Raw genomic sequence first — 22112 nt, forward strand, 5'->3', positions numbered from 1 at the left:
ATCATTAGTGCGACGTAATCAATGGGGCAACTCTCACATATGTTTATATATGATACATGTCTTACGTCCAAACGGTATGCAAGCAACCATGGCAATCTCATCGATATAAAGAATCAACAACAATAATAAAAACATAAAAATATGCATACACATATATATGTACTTATATACATTGGGTGAAACTTGCATTTTAATAATGATTTATTTATTTTAATATTATTCGGTGGTGGCCCAAGCAAACTTTCATTGTTGAAGTCATTAGCATTAATTATCTTTTCAAAATATACACTGTTTGTCTTCTAAATTATTTTAAAGAAATATCTTTTATTTTATTCACTTCTACTTATCAAAGTTATACTATTTGGTTACATTTAAATAAATTTAATAGATATTCAACAAGTGAGGAAGGGCTAAGTTCGGGTGTTACCGAACATTTTATACTCTCGCATGATAAAGTGATAATCGAGATTTCATTATACGTCATTTACATATTTTTCAAATACCGTACTTTTGTAAAGTTTTATTCCGCTATCATCATTGGTTCCTAATGTGTATACTCGTATTATACAGAAAAGGCATCAGATGGTATTCAAAATAGCGTTATATTGGAAGAAGGCGTGGTTGTAAACCGATTTCACCCATATTTCGTACATGTCATCAGGGTGTTAATATTATATACCGAATTTCATTGAAATCGGTCTAGTAGTTCCTGAGATATGGTTTTTGGTCCATAAGTGGGCGAGACCACGCCCATTTTCAATTAAAAAAAAAAACCTGGGTGCAGCTTCCCTCTGCAATTTCTTCCGTAAAATTTAGTTTTTCTGACGTTTTTTGTTAGTCGGTTAATGCACTTTTAGTGATTTTCAACATAACCTTTGTATGGGATTTGGGCGTGGTTATTATCCGATTTCTTCCATTTTTAAACTGTATATGGAAATGCCTGAAGGAAACGACTGTGTAGAGTTTGGTTGACATAGCTATAGTAGTTTCCGAGATATGTACAAAAAACTTAGTAGGGGGCGGGGCCACGCCCACTTTTCCAAAAAAATTGCGTTCAAATATGACCCTCCCTAATGCGATCCCTTGTGGCAAATTTCACTTTAATATCTTTATTTATGGCTTAGTTATGATACTTTATAGGTTTTCGGTTTCCGCCATTTTGTGGGCGTGGCAGTTGGCCGATTTTGCCCATCTTCGAACTTAACCTTCTTATGGAGCCAAGGAATACGTGTACCAAGTTTCATCATGATATCTCAATTTTTACTCAAGTTACAGCTTGCACGGACGGACAGACGGACGGACGGACAGACAGACATCCGGATTTCGACTCTACTCGTCGCCCTGATCACTTTGGTATATATAACCCTATATCTGACTCTTTTAGTTTTAGGACTTACAAACAACCGTTATGTGAACAAAACTATAATACTCTGGTTAGCAACATTGTTGCGAGAGTATAAAAATTTTACACCTTGCATAGCAAATAAAGTACATACCATATTTCACAATACACTTAAGCTACTTATGTATATCAACCAAACTTGATTAGGATAACTTTGCACAAATAGTGGATGGTCACTTCTATAAATTGTCGAAATCGGATCATAATTTTCCAACTTTAGTAAGGTGATAAAATCGGGTTAATACTCTCCCTAATCTCATATATTTAATAAAGAAGTTTCAAGCGTCTGATCGACTTTATGCCGTATATATCCAAGGCCGTATCTAATCTAGGGGGGGTGATGGCAGGGATCAATCCCCCCCCGAAATTAATGTGATTAAATTTTTTTTTATAATATAAATATGCTTAATTGTATTTTATAGAAGCATAGAAATCGTTTTTGGTTGTGAAACCATTAAACAAGTGGAAAGACGCGATCGCGGATTTTAAGCGGCAAGAGCAAAGGAAGTATCATCAAGACTGCACATTATTTGCTGATAATTTTATAAGCGTATATGAAAAAAAAACAAATAGACATAAGGAGTCAGCTAGACATCGCGCGATCCGCTAATATTGCCAAAAATAGGAAAAAACTGGTTCCCATTGTTGAAACCATTAAGCTGTGTGGACGACAAGAATTATCATTAAGAGGAACTTGCGATTTCAGATGTATTAAATTCAATGAGTCTGAACCAGATATTAATGATGGTAGTTTTCGAGCTATATTACGTATGCGTCATAAATGTGGCGATATAGATTTGAAACAACATGATGAAACTTTGCAGTTAAATGCTACATATTATAGTCCAACTATACAAAATGAATTGATTTCTGTTTGTGGTGAAATAATTCAAAAACAACTGGTGACGGCTATTAATAATGCTAAGAGTTTTTCCTTGCTGGCTGATGAAACAACGGATATATCACGAGAGGAACAAATGTCCATCTGTGTAAGATACACCGAGCTCTACAACAATGTTTATATCGTACAAGAAGATTTTCTTACATTTGTTACTGTTGAAAGCACAACAGGAGCTTCTTTAGCTCAAACAATTCTGGAAAGTTTACACAATATGCAAATTGACTGTAATTATTTAGTTGGACAAGGCTACGATGGTGCTGCAAGCATGAAAGGCAATGTGAATGGTGTGCAGGCAATAATCCGAGAAAAATATCCTGAAGCTCTCTATGTGCACTGCAGCTCTCATTCGCTAAATTTAGCTTTGTGTCACTCATGCCAAATTCAACCCATCAGAAATGCAATTGGCATTATAAAATCAATAGGGCTCTTTTTCAAATCCTCCGCCAAACGAACAAATTTTTTAACAGAATATATTAAACAAAATATGCCAAAAACAAAATGGAGAAAATTAACTGCAATGTGCGAAACCCGATGGGTTGAAAACCATGATGGGCTGCTGAGGTTTAAAGAGATTTTTAAAGCGATTGTTGGTGCATTAGAAGAATTAAGTGGTAATAGCGATTGCGATACTTCATCAAAAGCATCTTCTTTTATAAGATCAATATCAACTAGCGAGTTCGTGATAAGCTTGTGCTGCCTAAATTGTATATTTGCATATACCTTGCCATTATGCAAAACTCTTCAAACAACTTCATGCGACTTAGCGGCTGCTGTACAGCACGTCGATCTCATTATAAACAATTTTAAAAATATGCGTACAAACTCAGAAACAGAGTTCGTAGATATTTTTAAAGATGCTGAGAACTTGCTTGAGTTTCTGGGTGAAACAATAGCGTTGCCTCGAATAACTGGGCGACAGCAAAGCCGCGCAAACATAGTTGAAAAAGATCCAAAAAAATACTACCGAATAACCATTTTACTTCCACTCTTAGATGATTTCATTAACCAATTAAAACTAAGATTTGAAAAGCATAATGTAACAGTGACACAACTTTAAAAATTGCTACCAAAAGAGTGTGTAAAGGCTGGCACAGTATTTCACGAAAACACCTTTTCATTTTATGAAAATTTTTTAAAAGACAATTACATTAAGTCTGAATTGCAGCTTTGGCAAACAAAATGGCGCAACGAACCCGAAATAAACATGCCTAATTCAGCAATAGAATCGCTTGAAGCCTGCAATAAAGATTTATTTCCAAATGTGTATTTTCTATTAAAAATTTTGGTAACTTTACCAGTTACTACATGCTCTTCCGAGCGATCTTTTTCAACTATGAAGAGGTTAAAGACGTACCTCAGAAACTCAACAAGCACGGAAAGATTAAATGGTTTGGCATTGATGTCGGTTCATCGCCGTATAAATGTGCCAACAAAAGAAGTTATTGACATATTTGCTGCGAAAAAAGCTCTCCGATTAAATTTAATTTTATAAATACATATATAGTACATATAATATGTGTTTTTAACAATTTACAGGTGTAGATTAACATATGTATGTACAAAATAAATGAAATATTTTTAGTTTCTTTATTTTATGATTTTTTAATATATTTTTTAAGATGTATAAGTATGTATTATATATAAATAATCACTGTAAAGCCTGAATAAAGATATGTACATATGTAATTTGAATTTGAAATGGTTTTTTTTAGTTAATCCCCCCCTCCCCAAATGAAATCCTGGCTACGGCCTTGTATATATCGACACATATGTAAGATATCTGAGAAAAATTAAACACACGTACCTATAATATTAGATTTACTATAGACTAATTTAGAGAAAGCGTTACTATTAACGGGTGATTATAGTATACTTTATAGTATACTTTCAATGCGAGTTATCTTCATAAAATTTAATGGAAACAACGTTCTCGAGTATATTTGGATATGTATATGGGGTATTTAGTGATTTCCGACTATGCATTGTACCGTAAACCGTATACCTAACACACATAAATATCCGCTTGACTTTATTCCATATATCTCAGCTTAACTCAACTCAGAGTACGTATTTTTCAGGCAATGATGGATCGTGATGAACAAAAAGAATAACATCGATTCAGCTTCCATATACATACTTATGTACATATGTATGTACCTAAAATAATAGTTTAAGACTTCTGAAAAAATTTCAACGGCAAATAGCTTAATAAATACTTGCTTAATATAAGGTTTTGCGAACACCTAAAAGTATTGCCTCAGCTTTGATGCTTTCAATTTGCTAAAGTATAATACTTGCGGTTACGCACGATCTTAGCCCTTCCTTATATGTTAATTTTGTACTTTTTTGGCGTGAGGAAATTGGCGGACAACGGAAGCGGTGCTTAAAGCGTCAGGCACGACCTAGCATATTTAACTATACACGTGGTCTATCACAAGCATTAAATCAAATTTTTACACTCCTGCTCCACATTGGTTGAATATAACACAGCGCATCACTACATCCATTTTTTTCGAATGCTGAGCAGTGGCATTTGCGGTATTACGGCTGGCATTTCGTTGTTTACATTTTGCACTTTTACGATGTAAACATTAAACTGAGAGCATACAAATTTGTTGGACAAAAAAGAGGAGAATTATGTAAACAAGTAGTGTATTATCCCTTTATTCGTGTATAAGAATAATTCGCATTGCCTTCACTACATTTACTTTAAACCTATCGTTACATTTCTTATCGAAAACTCTGGTTACGCAAGACAATGATATAACCTCCTAACAAGTTGTTCAGATAGGTTCCATTATATGCCTTAACAATTGGTCGATCAAAATTTGGTCGACAATTTTTTTATTCCACAAAATTTGGCATAGACTATTATTCATATAAGGGGTACATTCTACGAATATATTATTCAGACCGTTGCCATACAAACTGATCGAATATAATTAAGATACAGATATTTACATATGTATGTGCATACGAAGGGTGTTTTTTGTAGACAAGCGGTTTTCACGAAGAAATTAAACGGATATAATTTAATGTTATAACCAAGAATTTAGCTTCATTTTAAATATAGGAATTTGCCATCATGTTTAGACAATAAATTCGGGCAAGTGACCAATAGGCACCACCTACGGACTCATGTCAGCAATATCGTGCGACTTCACATAATCTCACAAAAACTAGTCCATTAGTGTTAAATCGCACGATTTTGGGCACCACGCCATAGACCCGCGACGCAATGTAGCGTCGTCAAAATTAACATTATCCAATTCAGGCACGAAACGGTTATTATTCATAGCTCTATAGAGTTTCCCATTAACTGTAACATTATGACCATCTTCATTTTGGAAGAAACATGGACCAATGATTCCCTCTGCCCATAGGGCTAAACAATGCCGTTTTGAGCACGTAACGCGGTCTCAGCAATGGCTTATGGATTATCATCACTCCAAATATGTACATTAATTTTTGCTGATAAAAACTTTCTTGCGAAAATCGGCTCATTCACCGAACATGCGACGCGCTTGATGGTTCTGTTTCCATATACTTCACTTTTTTATTATTTTCACCAGTTGAAGACGTCGAAGGTCATCCAAAACGAGGGATGTCTTCAACGATCTCTCGATCGTCTTGAAAGGCTTTGTACCACTCGTAGGCTTGTGTTTTTTAATCACCGTAAGCCTTTTCTTACATTCGTAACGTTTTTTGCACACGAAATTTGGTAAAAGTACAAAATGGGAGACATATTCTTTGTTCGATATTTGTATCCATTGTAAAAATCGCGCGTACGACTGAGGTGTACCGACTTAAGCAGCTGCAGTAAGCAAACTGGTTGACAGATCGCGTTCATATTTGCCATACAAATTGGCCCCACATTGCGAAAAGAAGAAACGACTGGCGCGGTGTTGTTAGTTCGGCTATAATCGCGTAAACGGAGTCTACGCCAGTGAAAAAGAATTAAAGAATTAAGGACAGCCTACCAACTTAGCTAAATACAATTTTTTAAAATGTCATTTACCTGGGTAATTTAATTACAATTTCCGGTTGCTTTTTTGTCACAATGTACTTCAAAAGAACTTTTTGTGCAAAGTTTTATCTGGTTATATTAATTGCTGTTTGATTTGTATACTACAAAGTGAAAGAATCAAATGAAATTTAAAATTGTGTTATATAGGGAGTGAGCGCCGTTGTAGCCCGATTTCGCTAATTTTCACACTGTAATATAGAAATGTCAAAAGATTTTTCAAAATTTTTAGCCTACAGATTAGTCTTGCTACTGTAATTCCCTGTGCCAAATCATAGTTCTAAGTATACCTCAATTTAGTGCTTAGTTAGTGCAATTTACAGGTCTTCGTTTAATGGCGTTTTGCCAATAAAAACATGTACAAAATCTGATCAAGATATATTAATCTTTACTCAAGTGATCGCTTACACAAAGGGGCAGCTAAATTGATTATTTTAAGGTGATACAAACAATTGTTAGGTGAAGAAAACTATTATCTCTGTAGAAACATGTTGCAAGACTAAACCCCCGTTAACTTTGGTGCACTTAACGTTATTCCTTGTTCTTCTTCTTGCACAAATCATAATTACTTATATACAGCATTAACTGTTAATAATATTTTATAAGTTGTTTATCGAATAATTTCTTAGGAAACATAAGTATGTATGCGAAAGTTTTAATATACAAGTGTTTTGTATTATATTAGCCTTCTATTTCTATTATTTTCTAAAATTTAGTGGCTTACCAATTAATTAACAATCTTCCATTACTATTGTCTCATTATAGGTAAGATAAGATCAGATTTAACACAATACGGCGGAATATCAACAGACATGGGTAAGGATTTATTAATTTTTTCGTACTTTACTTTTTTATTACGTACTTTGAACTTTCTCGATTGGTGTTGGGTTTTACGTGTTACGAATATAAATACAGTTTACCATAATATATATGTACATGCAGTTAGCAAAAAAAAAAAACAAGAACACATTAAGAATGAAGTATTTGATGTTAACTAATAAATCTATTGTCAATTCACTTTAAATCGCGAAATCATACTGTTAAGTTTTCGAGGATGCGTTAAAATTACTATATGTAAAGAAAACTGAGATAATATTTTAGTGCTTTCTTTAATTTTATGAGCACAACGCGTTCCAGGTGGCTGGTTACTATCTCCAACCAGAATACCAGAATAAGACCTTTTGTGGTAATCGCGCATGCGCACAATCTTTGATGACGATATTAGTTTTCACTTGTAAGTTGCTCCTACAATTTTACCGCCGTTTCCAATATTTAGTTCAGCGCCGCTCACTGGCTATCATGCCAATGAGTGAGCAGCCGTACAACTATTAATCCTGCTTTCTGACCAGTTCGATGTAAGTGATTCAATTATTATTTGTAATGCTCCTAATTCCTCCTGGATTCAAGTTAACCAATTTTATTCAAATTAAAAGAAAAAATTAAAGTTTACAACTACATTTATTTAGAAAGAATTGAATTACTATTAAAATTTGTACTGGGATCCAAATTCGTAGAAGTCATTAAAATGTTCTCTTAATGATAATTTTGTCAGTTTTTAATTTGTAATTAATAAATAATGAAACAGCATTATGAATAAGACAATCCAAAACAGTTGAAAGCTCCTAGAAAATTTGAAATCATAAATACTCATGATAAGGTCATTATTTACAATAATATAAATTGGCTATTCCACACAGGAATAGGATTGTTTTACAATTCATTATATTAAGAGTCACGGTAAAACTACATTGATACTTGAATATTATGAATAAATATATAATGGTAATATAATATATGGGTACATGTGAATTAAAAAATTAACTTTGACTCGCAATATCGAATATCATAATGTTGGACATTTTGTGTAAATGCATTCTACTACAGGAGCACCCACATCACCCGTGATATATTATTTCTTTATATGAAGTGTATTCATATATTATTTTTCAATTTTGCATTTGACTTACATATATTCAAGTCAAAATTTTTTGTTGGTGCATTGTACACGCGACCATTAAAAACAGCACTTTTAAAAGAAAAAGGGTGAAGTATTTGAAGGAATGTTAACTTAAGTGTAATATGTTTAACAACGTAGGCATGTAAACAGTATTTTGTGTTTGTATTTTCAGCTGGTGAACCTATCCAAAAAACTGGCGCTAAAGGGTTACAGTTGATTCATGAATTGCCAAGTACTTTATCACAACACTTCATCTTATCTTCGCTATTGTCGCCCATAATTACACCTACTCTTTAAAAGAGATAGATATAGGTTTACATATGGTTATCTACATATACGAACATGGTCGATGTAAGGACCTGAGTTGATTTCTAACTACTTCCTTATACATACCACAATCTATTGAAGCAAGTGACTTCATTTTATACTCCTAATGAACAAAGGTTCTTTAAAGAAATAGTCAAGATTAGATGATTGCTATGCGCACGAAGAGATTTTATTCATAAGTATAAACATAAGTAAGTCAGTAACCAAATGAATATCTCCTTTTGAGCGCATGGTAGCACGGTTATTCTTCTGCCAGCAAATCTATAGCGAAAGCAATAGGTAGTAAGCATAATTGTTTTAACGAACTATCTGAGTATGGTATTATATGTCTTTTGTTAATTGTAATAATTTATAAAGCGGTGATATGTTGTGCATGTTTAAGATGATAGTGTCTGAAACAAATTTCAATAATATTTTGAAGGCCGCAAAACGTAGCTAAATAGATTAACAACAAAATTCATCACAGTCGACTACCTTAATGCTCGTTGTTTTAACAAATAATATTCAATTAGCAATTTGAATATGAATTATTACCAAGGGCAGTGAAAAATAAAAACCCCAAGAAACTACGTACATATTCATATGTATACGTTCATCAGTACACTGCAAAATTATCCTACATCTGCAAGATAAAAAAACATGCACATGCCGTCACATCGCACAAGCTTAGTCTGTACGGTCAACTCGGACCTCGTTGACGGTTGCGTTTTTCACTCCACCACCCCTTGTCAGTATCATGTAGCTTACATAGCTGCAATGCGGATAAACAACAACCGCATTTCAGCTATAAACAGCGCTTCCAGTGGTGTAATACACAACTTGTTTACATCGCAGTCTGAACGACATATGTATGTGTAATAAAAGTAACAATTATAACTAACCCTCTAAAAAGAATTGACTTACATAGCAAAAATTGTGTGTTTTATATTATCGAGCACACATTTGGTACAAGTTCTCTTCTCTCATTGTCAATATGAGTTTTAAAATCAAATACACGATTAAATAAATATGTATACATATGTACATATAAGCTAATGAAGTCGGCTTTACCCGAATTTCATCCAAAAGTACATAATTCCATCTGGCTGCCTCATAACGCAGGACTTGCAAAGTAACAATAACGCAAATTGAATTCTTATCACGCAAGTCTTAAACTCAAAATATGCGTTCATTGTTCGGTGTGTTTCATAGGTTCTGTGATATATACTATATGTACGTATAAAAGTGTTTTATTAATCTAATATCAAAATAGTTCACATTATCCAAATAACATTCTCCATAATAATTACCATTCACAGCTTAGGCTTAAATTGAACTTCTTTAAAATTATATGGTTATTAAATTAATACACTGTAATAATAATTATTATAAACCTCATCTGCCTAAAGCACGTATGCGAGTGAATCATAAAATCTAACAAAGCTAGAATCGATATCTTGAAAACTGCACATTATTTTCAATAAAAGCTTTCTTATACAGTAAAAGTTAATACATTTTAAAAACTCGATATATTCGTGCAAATCAATTGCTTCATAACAGTGAATATTATTAAACCAATATTGTCATATCAACGAAAACATCAATAAAATTGTTGTTGTGCTGCGACTATATGTTCATGCAGTCATATCGATGAATGTTCTGTAGAGCTACAAAATGTGCAATTTCGTTATTTCCGTGTGTGAATGTAAACGGAATAACCAATAGTCATGCAATATATGTATTTATGACAGTTTTACCTTTTGTTATTGTGATTGAGGTCGGGAGCTAAGGAAGCTGAAGAGGAACGAGAGAGTCAAAATGAGACCGAACGTAGAGTACCGCATGCAATACTTTGTAAGCAAACAGGTGATGTTATAAAAACCAACAATTAATCATTTTTAGTAACATCACAACTCGCGTTGCTGTGGAAAGAAGCGACGCTTAATGTTTAACAAGCGCAAAACGCCTGTTAATTATCACCTAAAAAGATTAATGCCCACTTAATATGAGTTAGCTACAGAACAAAAAAATACAAAACAACAATTGCATGTTGCTGCAGTTTCCGCGTAAATAGCTCAGTTTGCGGATCCACAGCTGCAAAACATACTAAAATACAGTTGCATCCACGTGTTCGTTAGTATTCCACTAGTGCAAGATAAAGTGGATGTTGGCAGTGTACTGACGTTGCTCAGATGCCCCATGCGAGTTGCTGTTCACCGGTTTTGTATTCATAGTTTGTTAAACACTCACTCATTAAGCTGAACATACTACATTTGTATATTATAAAAAATAAACAAATTTACTCCAGAGTGTTGTGACTGTGCACCGCATTTGAAGATGAATATTGCAGCAACAGTACATATACATATGTATATCAGGACAATAAAAAGTGTTACTTCGCATAACTGCTTTACTTTGCTTCGAATACTTCAATGTGGTTATCCAGTTTCCATTGTTCATCCATATTTTTTCGCTTCTGACACTTTCACTTATTTGCTGTTCTCCTTCGTCCGTTTAACTTGTTCCTAAAATTCTCTGACTCCGGCGGTACATGTTCATTCGGTGCAATTTGTCAATATTCATTTTTAAAATTTATTAACTGCCAAACGACAGCAGCGAAAGCAAAAACAAAGCACTACGCTACTAACAAATTAGTGGCTGATAATGGCAATAAAGTCAAGCAAACGTGAAAAAAATTCGATTAAGGTGAGGCAGAGTGCGTCTGGCTCACATCGCCGGCGGTAAACTCGTTTGTTTTCGATTTTCTTCGCAAACGCGTACAGGAGCCGATTCTTGATGATGTTCATGCCAACATTTCTTTCATATACATACATACATATATCAAAATATACATATTAGGGCATACCGTTTCTTAAATTTTGCATATGAGTTTCTCCACCTTTTAAAATGTATCGTTTGTCTAAATAATTGATAAACTTAAAAAAAAACATTGTAGTCGTCTGATCAGAAAAAGTTAAATGGGAATAAAGTATGCTAGTAATTTATGAGATGCAGCTAAATTTACACATATTTATACATAAATAAATAAAGTAAGTGCTTAACTTAAATTTCACATCACCCTGTTTCGACCTTGAAACCTCAAATATAAAATAATTTAATTAAAGTAATAACAATCCACTATAGATATAATTTATTCAACTATTTGCATACTATGCGTCCATTTTTCATCTTTATAGATACATTCACAATTGCACTCCATACACTTTTATAACTTGATTAAACTAATGTAATTTTACAAAGGAAATATTTGGAGTAATTTATGCACATAATAGGTTGTCAAAAAAGTCTTGCGGTATTTTCGCTAGTTGGCGCTGAAAGCGCGTAGTTCTAGTTTTATTCGTCACATCAGGTCATGCTATACCTTATAACTCGTTCGTGAGTTATAGCCTCGCAAACATGGAGCAAAAGAAAGCGAAAATACGGCATATTTTACAGTACTACTACGATAAAGGCAAAAATGCACCTCAAGCCGCCAATAAAATTTGTGCAGTTTAAAGACTTCACTGTCATATCTAATATTAATACTGAATAGGTATTTCTTGAATCTATATTAAACATACATATTTATATTTAGGATTAAAATATATGTATATTCGAAATGAGCGAACGAAAAATATTTGTTTTTAAATAATCGAACAATTTATTTCAGAACTTTTAAATCTTAAAAACACTAAACAAATGAAACACCAAACAGTGCTTGTTACTACATGCACATACTTACATATGTACATATTAAACAAAACCACCAATTATTATTTTTTTTTGTTTTTGCTAAACCAAAATTATTTATGTATACATGTTATCTTGTATACATGTTAGCTTGTATATTAAAATTTAAAAAAATACGCCGTACACTTTCAATGATTAATAACCGCCAAAAAGAAATAGCGAAGAAAAACCTGATTTGCTCATTGAATGACTCTGCAACTAACGAAGGCGGCCATCATGGCCTCCGGTCCGTACAGGCAACAGCTGATCACCGCTGATCACGTGTTTAAGTTCATCTTAATGCGCGCAACTTTAACTTCAGTTTCACATCTTCCCGGCAGACTGTCTACGCAACGAATGAACCTAAGTAAATGTATCAGACGCTTGAAAAAACCTACTTATGAATACATAAGTAGTAGTCGCTAATGTGTACGTATGTAGAACATCCGATCCGCTCATCTTGATTTCATTATGTTATATTGATTTTCTACTGCTATGTTGTTGATCCCATTTTGTAAAAAATTTTGACAGGTAAACGAACAAGCAAGCGAGTGGTTGAAAATAAGAGAGCGTAATAATGACGACATTGTAGACTTTAATAGTGATTTTCGTGATCATGAGTATTATGAATATGCAAGTATTGTGGTCTTTGATATGTTAGAGCGAGAGTTAGCGAAACATTGTAGATATGCATATGTACGTATGTAGCTTAAATATTAACTGCTCTAGATAACTCTCAGGTGTTTCATTAACATTTTCCTGTTAATTAGCAATAACAGTGGCCGTTCTCTTATTTGTTTGGTGAATACAGACGTTCTCTGCTATTACGTTTCATAGTAGCAGTGTGAGCAATATGATGCTTAGTCTTCTCTTAATACTCACCTTATTCTTACCTGAATCTTGTGAATTCATATTAGAATGATCATTTGAGATATTCTCCATTGACTTTGTTAATATTCAAATAAGAATGTTATTTCAATTTAAATGGATGAATAGTTTAGTTCTTATAAGAATTCAAAACTTTGCAAGTATAATCTTTAAAGTCCATGTGCCTTTGAAAAAATTTAGTTAAATCTATACTTTATTTACAATATTGTCTTTCAGTAGTGAGACGTTAAACTAAAGCATCACTTTGGCGCTGGACTTTTGGGAATAGCCGCGAAGATAAATAAATTTTGAACCGAGATGTTTACTCTCATAATCAAATGAATATAGGAGAAACACACCTACACCGAATCTGACCGCCTAAAATAGTGGTTTGTAACGTTTAATAACCAAAAGAAAAAGCAATTAATGAAATGTTTATAATTTTTGAGATTATATTTATATACAATAAGAGGACCCGTCCACGCTTCACCGTGACTGATACGTAGATAATACTACTACTACCATCTATGTATGTATATGATTTCTATTAGTTGGATTATTACTATTAGTTAATGAGATATAGCATTTTTGTGAAGCAACTTGTGTTATAGCGGGATTCTGTAACCAGTCTCTAGTCTCTATTTGAGACATTTTGAGGTAAAATCTCAATTAGTGACTATGTAGTTACTATTCACTAAACAGTCTCTAGCGTTAGTCTCAAAATATTGACTCAAACTTGAGACCTGGTAATTAGCAGGTCACAAAACCAAAAAGAACTCTTGTCTGCCATTTTGAATAGAGATCATCACAGATATTAATCGATTGTAGTTATTTTCTATTTTGTAAGCAACTCAAGCACGAAAAGGTTAAAAATAAATCAATTCTACATAAATTTCGTAAATATTATGAAACAAAGTTAACATATATTTTTACTTTTATTGATAATTTTGTTTTTTGACTATGTTATAAAAAATTTAATATTTGTTATCGACATATTTATTTTCATTCAAGTTTAAAAACATCTCTGAATAATGAAATGTAATGGATTTTGTGACTGTCACTTACAGAATAGCAAAATCGTCTCAAGTCTCAAAAATTGTCTCTAACTCAAAATCTCAAATTTAGAGACTTGAGACAGTATCACAGTACAGAATCGCACGGTTAGTCTACAAAAAAAGTGTATCATAAAGCATTTCGTGTGTTAATAAAGCATTTGGCTTTTTGGGTGAAAATACCGTTGAATTTGGGCTCAGGGAAATTCATCGTTGAAAAGATATTTGCTAAGCTGGAAACAGGCGAAATGAGCACCGAGGACAATGATGCTCTTAAGAGGTGAAAGCTCTGTGCAAAGTGGGTGCCTCGCACGTTCACAATCCAACAAAAACAACGAATAACTGATTCTGAGAAGTGTTTGAGTGCTCTTTAATCGTAATAAAACAGAATTTTTGCGTCGGTGTGTAACAATAGAAACATAGCTCCATCATTTCTTACTGGAGTCCAATCGACAGTCATTCTAGTGGACTGCACATGATGAACCGGTCCTCAAGCGTGAAAAGACGAAAAAGTCGACTGGAAAGGTTATGACATCAGTCTTTCGGGATGCACGTCAACGACTGATTACTGAGCCAGTTATCTCTATTTCACTGCGTATTTGGTTGCAGTTCTTTTCTACTATTCCAAATACTTAGCAATTGTATTATTTTTGAGGAAGAATCTGTTAAAATTTAGACGCATATATTCAAATAATTCCTACAAACATGAATTTTAAACAAATGCTTATGATTTGAAATATAATTTTTGCATTTATAAGTTGTATTATATTTTTTCTTTCTTTTTTTTGTATCTAATATGTACATATGTATATAAAATTGTCGTGTCACGGTGTACGTTATTGAACTCCTCTGAAACCGCTCGACCGATTTTCGTGAATCTTAGCGGGCATATCGGCTAGGGTGGAGAATCGGACAACATCTATTTTTCATCCTCCTAAATGTTAAGGGAAATTGGAAAATTACCAAAAAGTAACATTTTTCCATACAATTTTTTTTTTTTTGTTTTTGTTTTGTGTTTCAATATTTTTATTTGTCAAATATTTGAATCATTCAATTTCGGTCGCATGCTTTTTTTATTCCGGCTATATACATACATATATGTATATAAGAAAGTTGTGTTAGTTATACCATTTATAACTCAAGAACGGCTGAATCGATTTAACTGAAAATTGGTGGGAAGGTAGCTTAGAACCAGGGTAAGGACATAGGATACATTTTATCTCTTTTTGTCAAAATTTAATTCAACTCATAAATACAAAGATTATATTTCAAATTATCCTCCTTTCCTTGAATATATGCGTACAATTTTAAACAGATTCTTCCTCAAAACTAATACAATTGCTAAATATTTGGAATAGTAGAAAAGAACTGCAACCAAATACGCAGTGAAATAGCTTATAACTGGCTCAGTAATCCAGCAGATTTATTCGCCTTTCCACACCTGAAAACCGGTTCACCATCTGTAGTCCACTAGAATGACTGTCGGTTGAACTCCAGGGAGAAATGATGGAGCTATGTTTCTATTGTCACACACCGACGCAAAAATTCGGTTTTATTTCAAACACTTCTCAGAATCGTTATTCATTGTTCTGTTGGATTATGAACTTGCGAGGCAACCACTTTGTACAGAGCTTTCTCCTCTTTAGAGCATCATTGTCCTCGGTTTCCCAAAAAGCAATGCTTTATTATTACACGAAATGCTTTAAGATCCATTTTTTTGTAAACTAACACAAGTTGCTTCAGAAAAATGCTATGTATATCTTATTAACGAATATGTAGTTATAATGCAACTAATAGAAATCGTATCGATGGTAGTAGTAGTATTATCTATGTATCAGCCACAGCGAAGCGTGGACGGGTCCTCTAGTATGTATATAGATTTGTAATGAATATATGAAAAAAATATAAAACTATTCACTATTTCCCAAGTTACTTACACAAGTTCTCCACTGCCGCAGTGATTGCGGACTATAAAACATATGTATACTTGTTTAGCTTAGTTCTTGCAAGGATATAAGCCAGGCATATACCTCCAGGTGTTGTCAAATCTTTTTATTAAAAATGTTCCAAGAGAATGCAATATTCATTACCAGAGGAAATCACGAATGGATAGCAATAAAATTTGGTATCATATTTACTAATATTGATTTTTTCCTGTCGGCAAAAAATATATTAAAACCATCTTCAAAGGAGATGTATATATGTGAATAAATTCAACCGAAGAGGCTGAATTCAATATATTAAATTAATGTTGTAAACGTTAATCACAACTCATACACTTACACACTTTACGTCACAGGGCCTGTTAGAAAAACGAATATCGGAGTGGGGGTAAGCCGTACATACAGTTTAAGGACAACCGGTGCACAGTGGTCGGTCTTGTATGGAATCAGCGGCCAAAAATACTTCCACTGCCTAAATAAAAATGAAACTTTTGCCAAAGCTTTTTAAAATCTCCCTCTACCATTTCCCACTTCGACACCCCCCCGGTGGTAACAAATTTTAATTAATTATATTAAATTAAAAAAGTTAATAAACGAAAAAAGGAATTTTTAGAATCTTAGTCAACTAAATCAAATACTAATTTTATTAAAATTTATTTACTTTTGCATGAAGCTCAAAAGCATTCGGTTTAGCAAGTCGTGATTTGTATTTGATCCATTAGGTTTTTTGTAAATGATGGAGTCGATACATCTTAACGTCCTTATTGCTTGACTCAGCTCTCAGCTCTTATGAGAACTCTCCAATTGAAACTGGTGCATATTGAATAACATAGGGAGCGTGAATTAAAATTTTACGGACTGACGAAGGAAGATAATACCAGAAATATTTTGAAGTTAATTCCTTTGCAGTATCTAGCGCAAATCTATCTAAATCTAGTGCATTGAGGGTTTATTAAACTAATTCCTTTTCAAATTGAATTCGAACAGGACGGCAACAGCGGGTGGACGAAGGTCGGTCTGCAGTTTTTCCAAATTTGTTTGTGCTCTTCATCATTTTGCGATTTTATTATCAGTTATACAGGGACATATGCCGTGATAAATAAATTATTGTCTTCCATATTATTATTTTCAAATTTCTGCTCATATTCGCTCTGACCAGAATTGCCATCAAAGCCACATATTCCTATTGATAATAGGTAATTAGAGGACTCATTCCGTCCATGAATTACATTTGTGACGCAATGTGGCTCAATAATTCTTTTATCTCAACTTCAAGATCAGATTCTGAGACCTTTATTTGCTCAGGATAACTCTTTTTCCTTTAAAATGTCATCACAGCAGGGTAAAAAGTTAATATCAAGTTTTTTGCTTACGAAGCTTCTAATAAGTAGATACTGAAGCTTTATTAAATTTGCTTCGGTGATAAGAGATATTACTTCACAAATTTTCAAAACACCAAAATTCAAAAATAAAATATTATATGTAAGTATATAGGCGTGAAAGTTTACACCCATATGATGCGCCTAAATAAAAGTACGTATAGAACAAACATTTGATAAAAGAGAGAAAATGATAAAATGAAAACCAAAGCTCAAATATGTACATATGTATATGTATGTATGATGAAAAAATAATAAAAAACAATAAAATATGCACCAATATACGAACACGTAAATACAAAAAAATATAAAAACAAGTAAGGAAGGGCTAAGTTCGGGTGTCACCGAACATTTTATACTCTCGCATGGTAAAGTGATAATCGAGATCTCATAATACGTCATTTACATATTTTTCAAATACCGTATTTTTGTAAAGTTTTATTCCGCTATCATCATTGGTTCCTAATGTTTATACTCGTATTATACAGAGAAGGCATCAGATGGAATTCAAAATAGCTTTAGGCGTGGTTGCGAACCGATTTCACCCATATTTCGTACATGTCATCAGGGTGTTAAGAAAATATTATATACCGAATTTCATTGAAATCGGTCTAGTAGCTCCTGAGATATGGTTCTTGGTCCATAAGTGGGCGGCGCCACGCCCATTTTCAATTTTTAAAAAAAACCTGGGTGCAGCTCCCTTCTGCCACTTCTTCCGTAAAATTTAGTGTTTCTGACGTTTTTTGTTAGTTGGTTATCGCACTTTTAGTGATTTTGAACATAACCTTTGTATGGGAGGTGGGCGTGGTTATTATCCGATTTCTTCCATTTTTGAACTGTATATGGAAATGCCTGAAGAAAACGACTCTGTAGACTTTGGTTGACATAGCTATAGTAGTTTCCGAGATATGTACAAAAAACTTAGTAGGGGGCGGGGCCACGCCCACTTTTTCAAAAAAATTACGTCCAAATATGCCCCTCCCTAATGCGATCCTTTGTGCCAAATTTCACTTTAATATCTTTATTTATGGCTTAGTTATGACACTTTATAGGTTTTCGGTTTCCGCCATTTTGTGGGCGTGGCAGTGGGCCGATTTTGCCCATCTTCGAACTTAACCTTCTTATGGAGCCAAGGAATACGTGTACCAAGTTTCATCATGATATCTCAATTTTTACTCAAGTTACAGCTTGCACGGACGGACGGACAGACGGACGGACAGACGGACGGACGGACGGACGGACAGACGGACGGACAGACGGACGGACGGACAGACAGACATCCGGATTTCGACTCTACTCGTCGCCCTGATCACTTTGGTATATATAACCCTATATCTGACTCTTTTAGTTTTAGGACTTACAAACAACCGTTATGTGAACAAAACTATAATACTCTCGTTAGCAACATTGTTGCGAGAGTATAAATAACACAAAAAGTCGCATGCCTGGTAGAATAACATGAATAACAAAGAAAGTTGCAAAAAGTTGCAACTGAAATCAAAAGCATAGACTTAGAAAACATTAACTAATATAAACAAACTTGATTCATTTGAGAGCGAGACAGGGACTTCTCACTTCTCTCGCTTTTCGTAGCCGAAAAGAGCAGATAGAGCAAAAATGTATTTACCGTTAATTTTATTGGTGTTTTAAGAAATAGCTTTGATACAAAAAGTGGTAAGTTTCAAACTTTTATTTTTTTATTTTTGGCCTATGAAATCGACCAGTGTGCGGTGGTTAGAAAATTGCCTAGTAAGGTGTATGGAGTCTAAGAGATTATTGACCGATTTTAACAATTTTTGGCAATACCACATACGATTAACATACAACATAATAATAATATACTTAGTTATATATGAGATAGGGCAAGACTTCACCCTATTTTACTGCTTTAGGCACAAAGATACATAGTTATTAGTAAAACCCGTTCTTTCGGTTTCACTAAGATAACTCACATAAGGGTCGATATATGTATGTAGTATAAATTAAACTGAAAGTTCGCAAATCTTTGTATTAGATATAGGGCGGCTAAAAAATCATTAATCCGATTCGGACAAGCCCGCATTCATTTTTGCTTAATTTGCATACTGGTATAGTAAAATAATCAGATGAATTTAAAGATATGGGAAGTAGGTGTGGTGGTAGTCCGATCTCGTTTACTTTAATATGGAAACATAAAAATGGCATTATAAATTACATACTAAATTTGGTTGATATCAGTCGTGTAGGTCCTGAAATATGGGATTTGACTAATATATGGTAGGTGCCTCTCCCGCCGTCTTATTTTGATCCCGGCTCTTATAAAGCTCTTTTGCGCCATCTCGGAAATAAAATGTCTCTAACGAATTTATTTATTGACAACTTTTACATTGTGGGCAGAGGTACTGAAGAGGTTAGTCCTGAGATATTATGGTTATTGTATCTTAAATGGTTCCTCAGAGTTATGGCACTTTTGAGAAAAAAGGCTTAAGGCTGTAATGTATTAGAAATATTCATTTAAAATTTAAGCACGTTAACCAAAAATATTTAGCACATACATATAAAGTTCTTATAAAATAATTATGTAGATCGATATCAATGTGGAAAATGCTGGCGCGGATTTGGAATAATCATAGTATATTGTTCTCTTCAGAGTAATAACTGCATGACCGCGTGCAAATCAAAAATAACACGGATTTTCGAACGATTATTCAATGTAGAAACATTTAATTAGTTTGGAATTTTGTGTGACATATAATTTTTCCTGCAGCCATGTATTAGCGTGTTTCGAGGTAAATATAAGAAAAATCAATCAAAGACCATATACCAACTGCTATGAATATAATAATTTACACCTTCCGCAAAAATTTAGTATTATTATTTTGTACCATAAACGTGAATCATTAATACTTCACCGTCTATGCATTGGTTACTGGTGTTATAATACACATAAACTACTCAACATACCTACATATACATATGTAGGTACATATTTGTTCAGCTGGAACCAAGCCCTTGACCCACTAAGTGGTAGCTAAGCATTTAATACATTCGGGTACGACACTGGCTGATGTTTTGAGAAGGGACCAATTTGAAAGTTTTACCTAGAACTCATAATCAATTTAAGCAAGTTAAACTTGATAACGTGAACGTCGAAATCACATGTTTTGTATAAATTGTTCGGTTTATTCCCTTTTATTATACATATATTCATTACCACTTGTACGACAATTTTATACAATACATTCCTTATTTTATTTGAACTGTCAAAAGTGTCATGTTTCGAAGATTTATGGCAATCGGCTTGATCAGCCAGGCCAGTTTGCCGATTGCACTTCTCTGAGATGTTCTCTGAACAATGTTACCAAAGAGAAATACTCATTCAATATTTACATTGTCACAATAAGGAAATTCTTGTGCACGCTCGAAGCAGAAATTTAACAAAAATCTGAATGCCAAAGGACTCGAAATCCGTGATCGGCTTATGATTTTGATAATTGATTTAATAATCTTAATTTACGCAAAATTCTGAATCCGTATTTTGAAAGCGTGTTAACCTGCAGAAATATAAAAGAACTTAATTCTTATTATCCGATACAATTATCATTCATGTTGAATATTTATTTTTCTGCTCTCTTCTGTTTATACGTGTAAAGTGTGCTAATGTGTACTACGAAAACTATACATACATATCTATGTTCATAATCCTATGGCAATATTTGAAATATTATTTACCAATTGATAAAGCAAAGATAACAACCTGCCAATCGACTGACTTGCCGAAAGTTGATATTTGAAAAGTATTTATTATGGCCGATTTGATGTAGCGGTAATCAAGGTTTATTTTTTCTTGTATTTCAGTGTGGGTGTGCGTTTCAGCGTATGATTAGGCAATATTCACAGAATCACATTTCATAACCCAAAAACACGATTTTTGATATGCATTTCATTGCATTTTAAATTCTATAAGTGGCAGATTTTTCTAAGTTTATTTCTTCCGTCAGCTGCATTTGAGGATTATAGTTTATTTTAGTTATATGCGAACATTTTAGTTATATATTTCAATACTTCTCCCAATAAAGCCGTTAGCATGACATATCCAGTGCTTAGGGGTCCCGGTGGTCTAGAATTTTAAAAAAATCGATTTTTTTTTTTTAGTTTGATAGTTCGAAAGTATAGTCCTTTAAGAATATACTGTAACATTTTTGGAAGAATATTCACATTATTTTAGCTTCTACAGCCGTTTTAGCAGGTAGCGCGCGGTCGAGGGGCTCAATGAAGGCACGCTTTGTAAGTCATTTATCTCAAAACTACTTTTTTCGGCGTGCCGTTGTTGAAAAAAAAAACTATTAAACCGAATCATTTGAAATTTTAATATGGTGTTTATAAGATCAATATCTATATAATAGGACTACGATCAAATTTAAATTTTAAGAACTTCGATTTTTTTCGTTCTAAAATTGGTCCAAAAGTAGCTGTTTTCAGAATCTGAACTTCAAAAGCGTGAATTTTTTTTAATTTTCAATTTTTTTTTTGGTTGTAGTTCCAGCGATAGCTGAACTCCTACTGATTAATA

The 22112-nt window shown here is 33.5% G+C and overlaps 1 protein-coding gene across 2 annotated transcripts in view; it reads left to right on the forward strand.

Moving 5' to 3' along the window:
* LOC120782655 (homeotic protein ultrabithorax) overlaps positions 1-22112 on the forward strand; it is a 139764-nt gene that overhangs the window by 19341 nt on the left and 98311 nt on the right. The window contains exon 2 of one of the 2 annotated variants that reach the window (XM_040115027.1): positions 7093-7143. The exons of the other annotated variant lie outside the window; for it this stretch is intronic. Within the exon in view, the coding sequence (XP_039970961.1) occupies positions 7093-7143 (51 nt within the window). The remainder of the gene's footprint in view (positions 1-7092; positions 7144-22112) is intronic. 2 annotated transcript variants of the gene reach the window in all.

This window comes from Bactrocera tryoni, chromosome 1, assembly GCF_016617805.1.
Source record: "Bactrocera tryoni isolate S06 chromosome 1, CSIRO_BtryS06_freeze2, whole genome shotgun sequence".
Lineage (NCBI taxonomy): Eukaryota > Metazoa > Arthropoda > Insecta > Diptera > Tephritidae > Bactrocera > Bactrocera tryoni.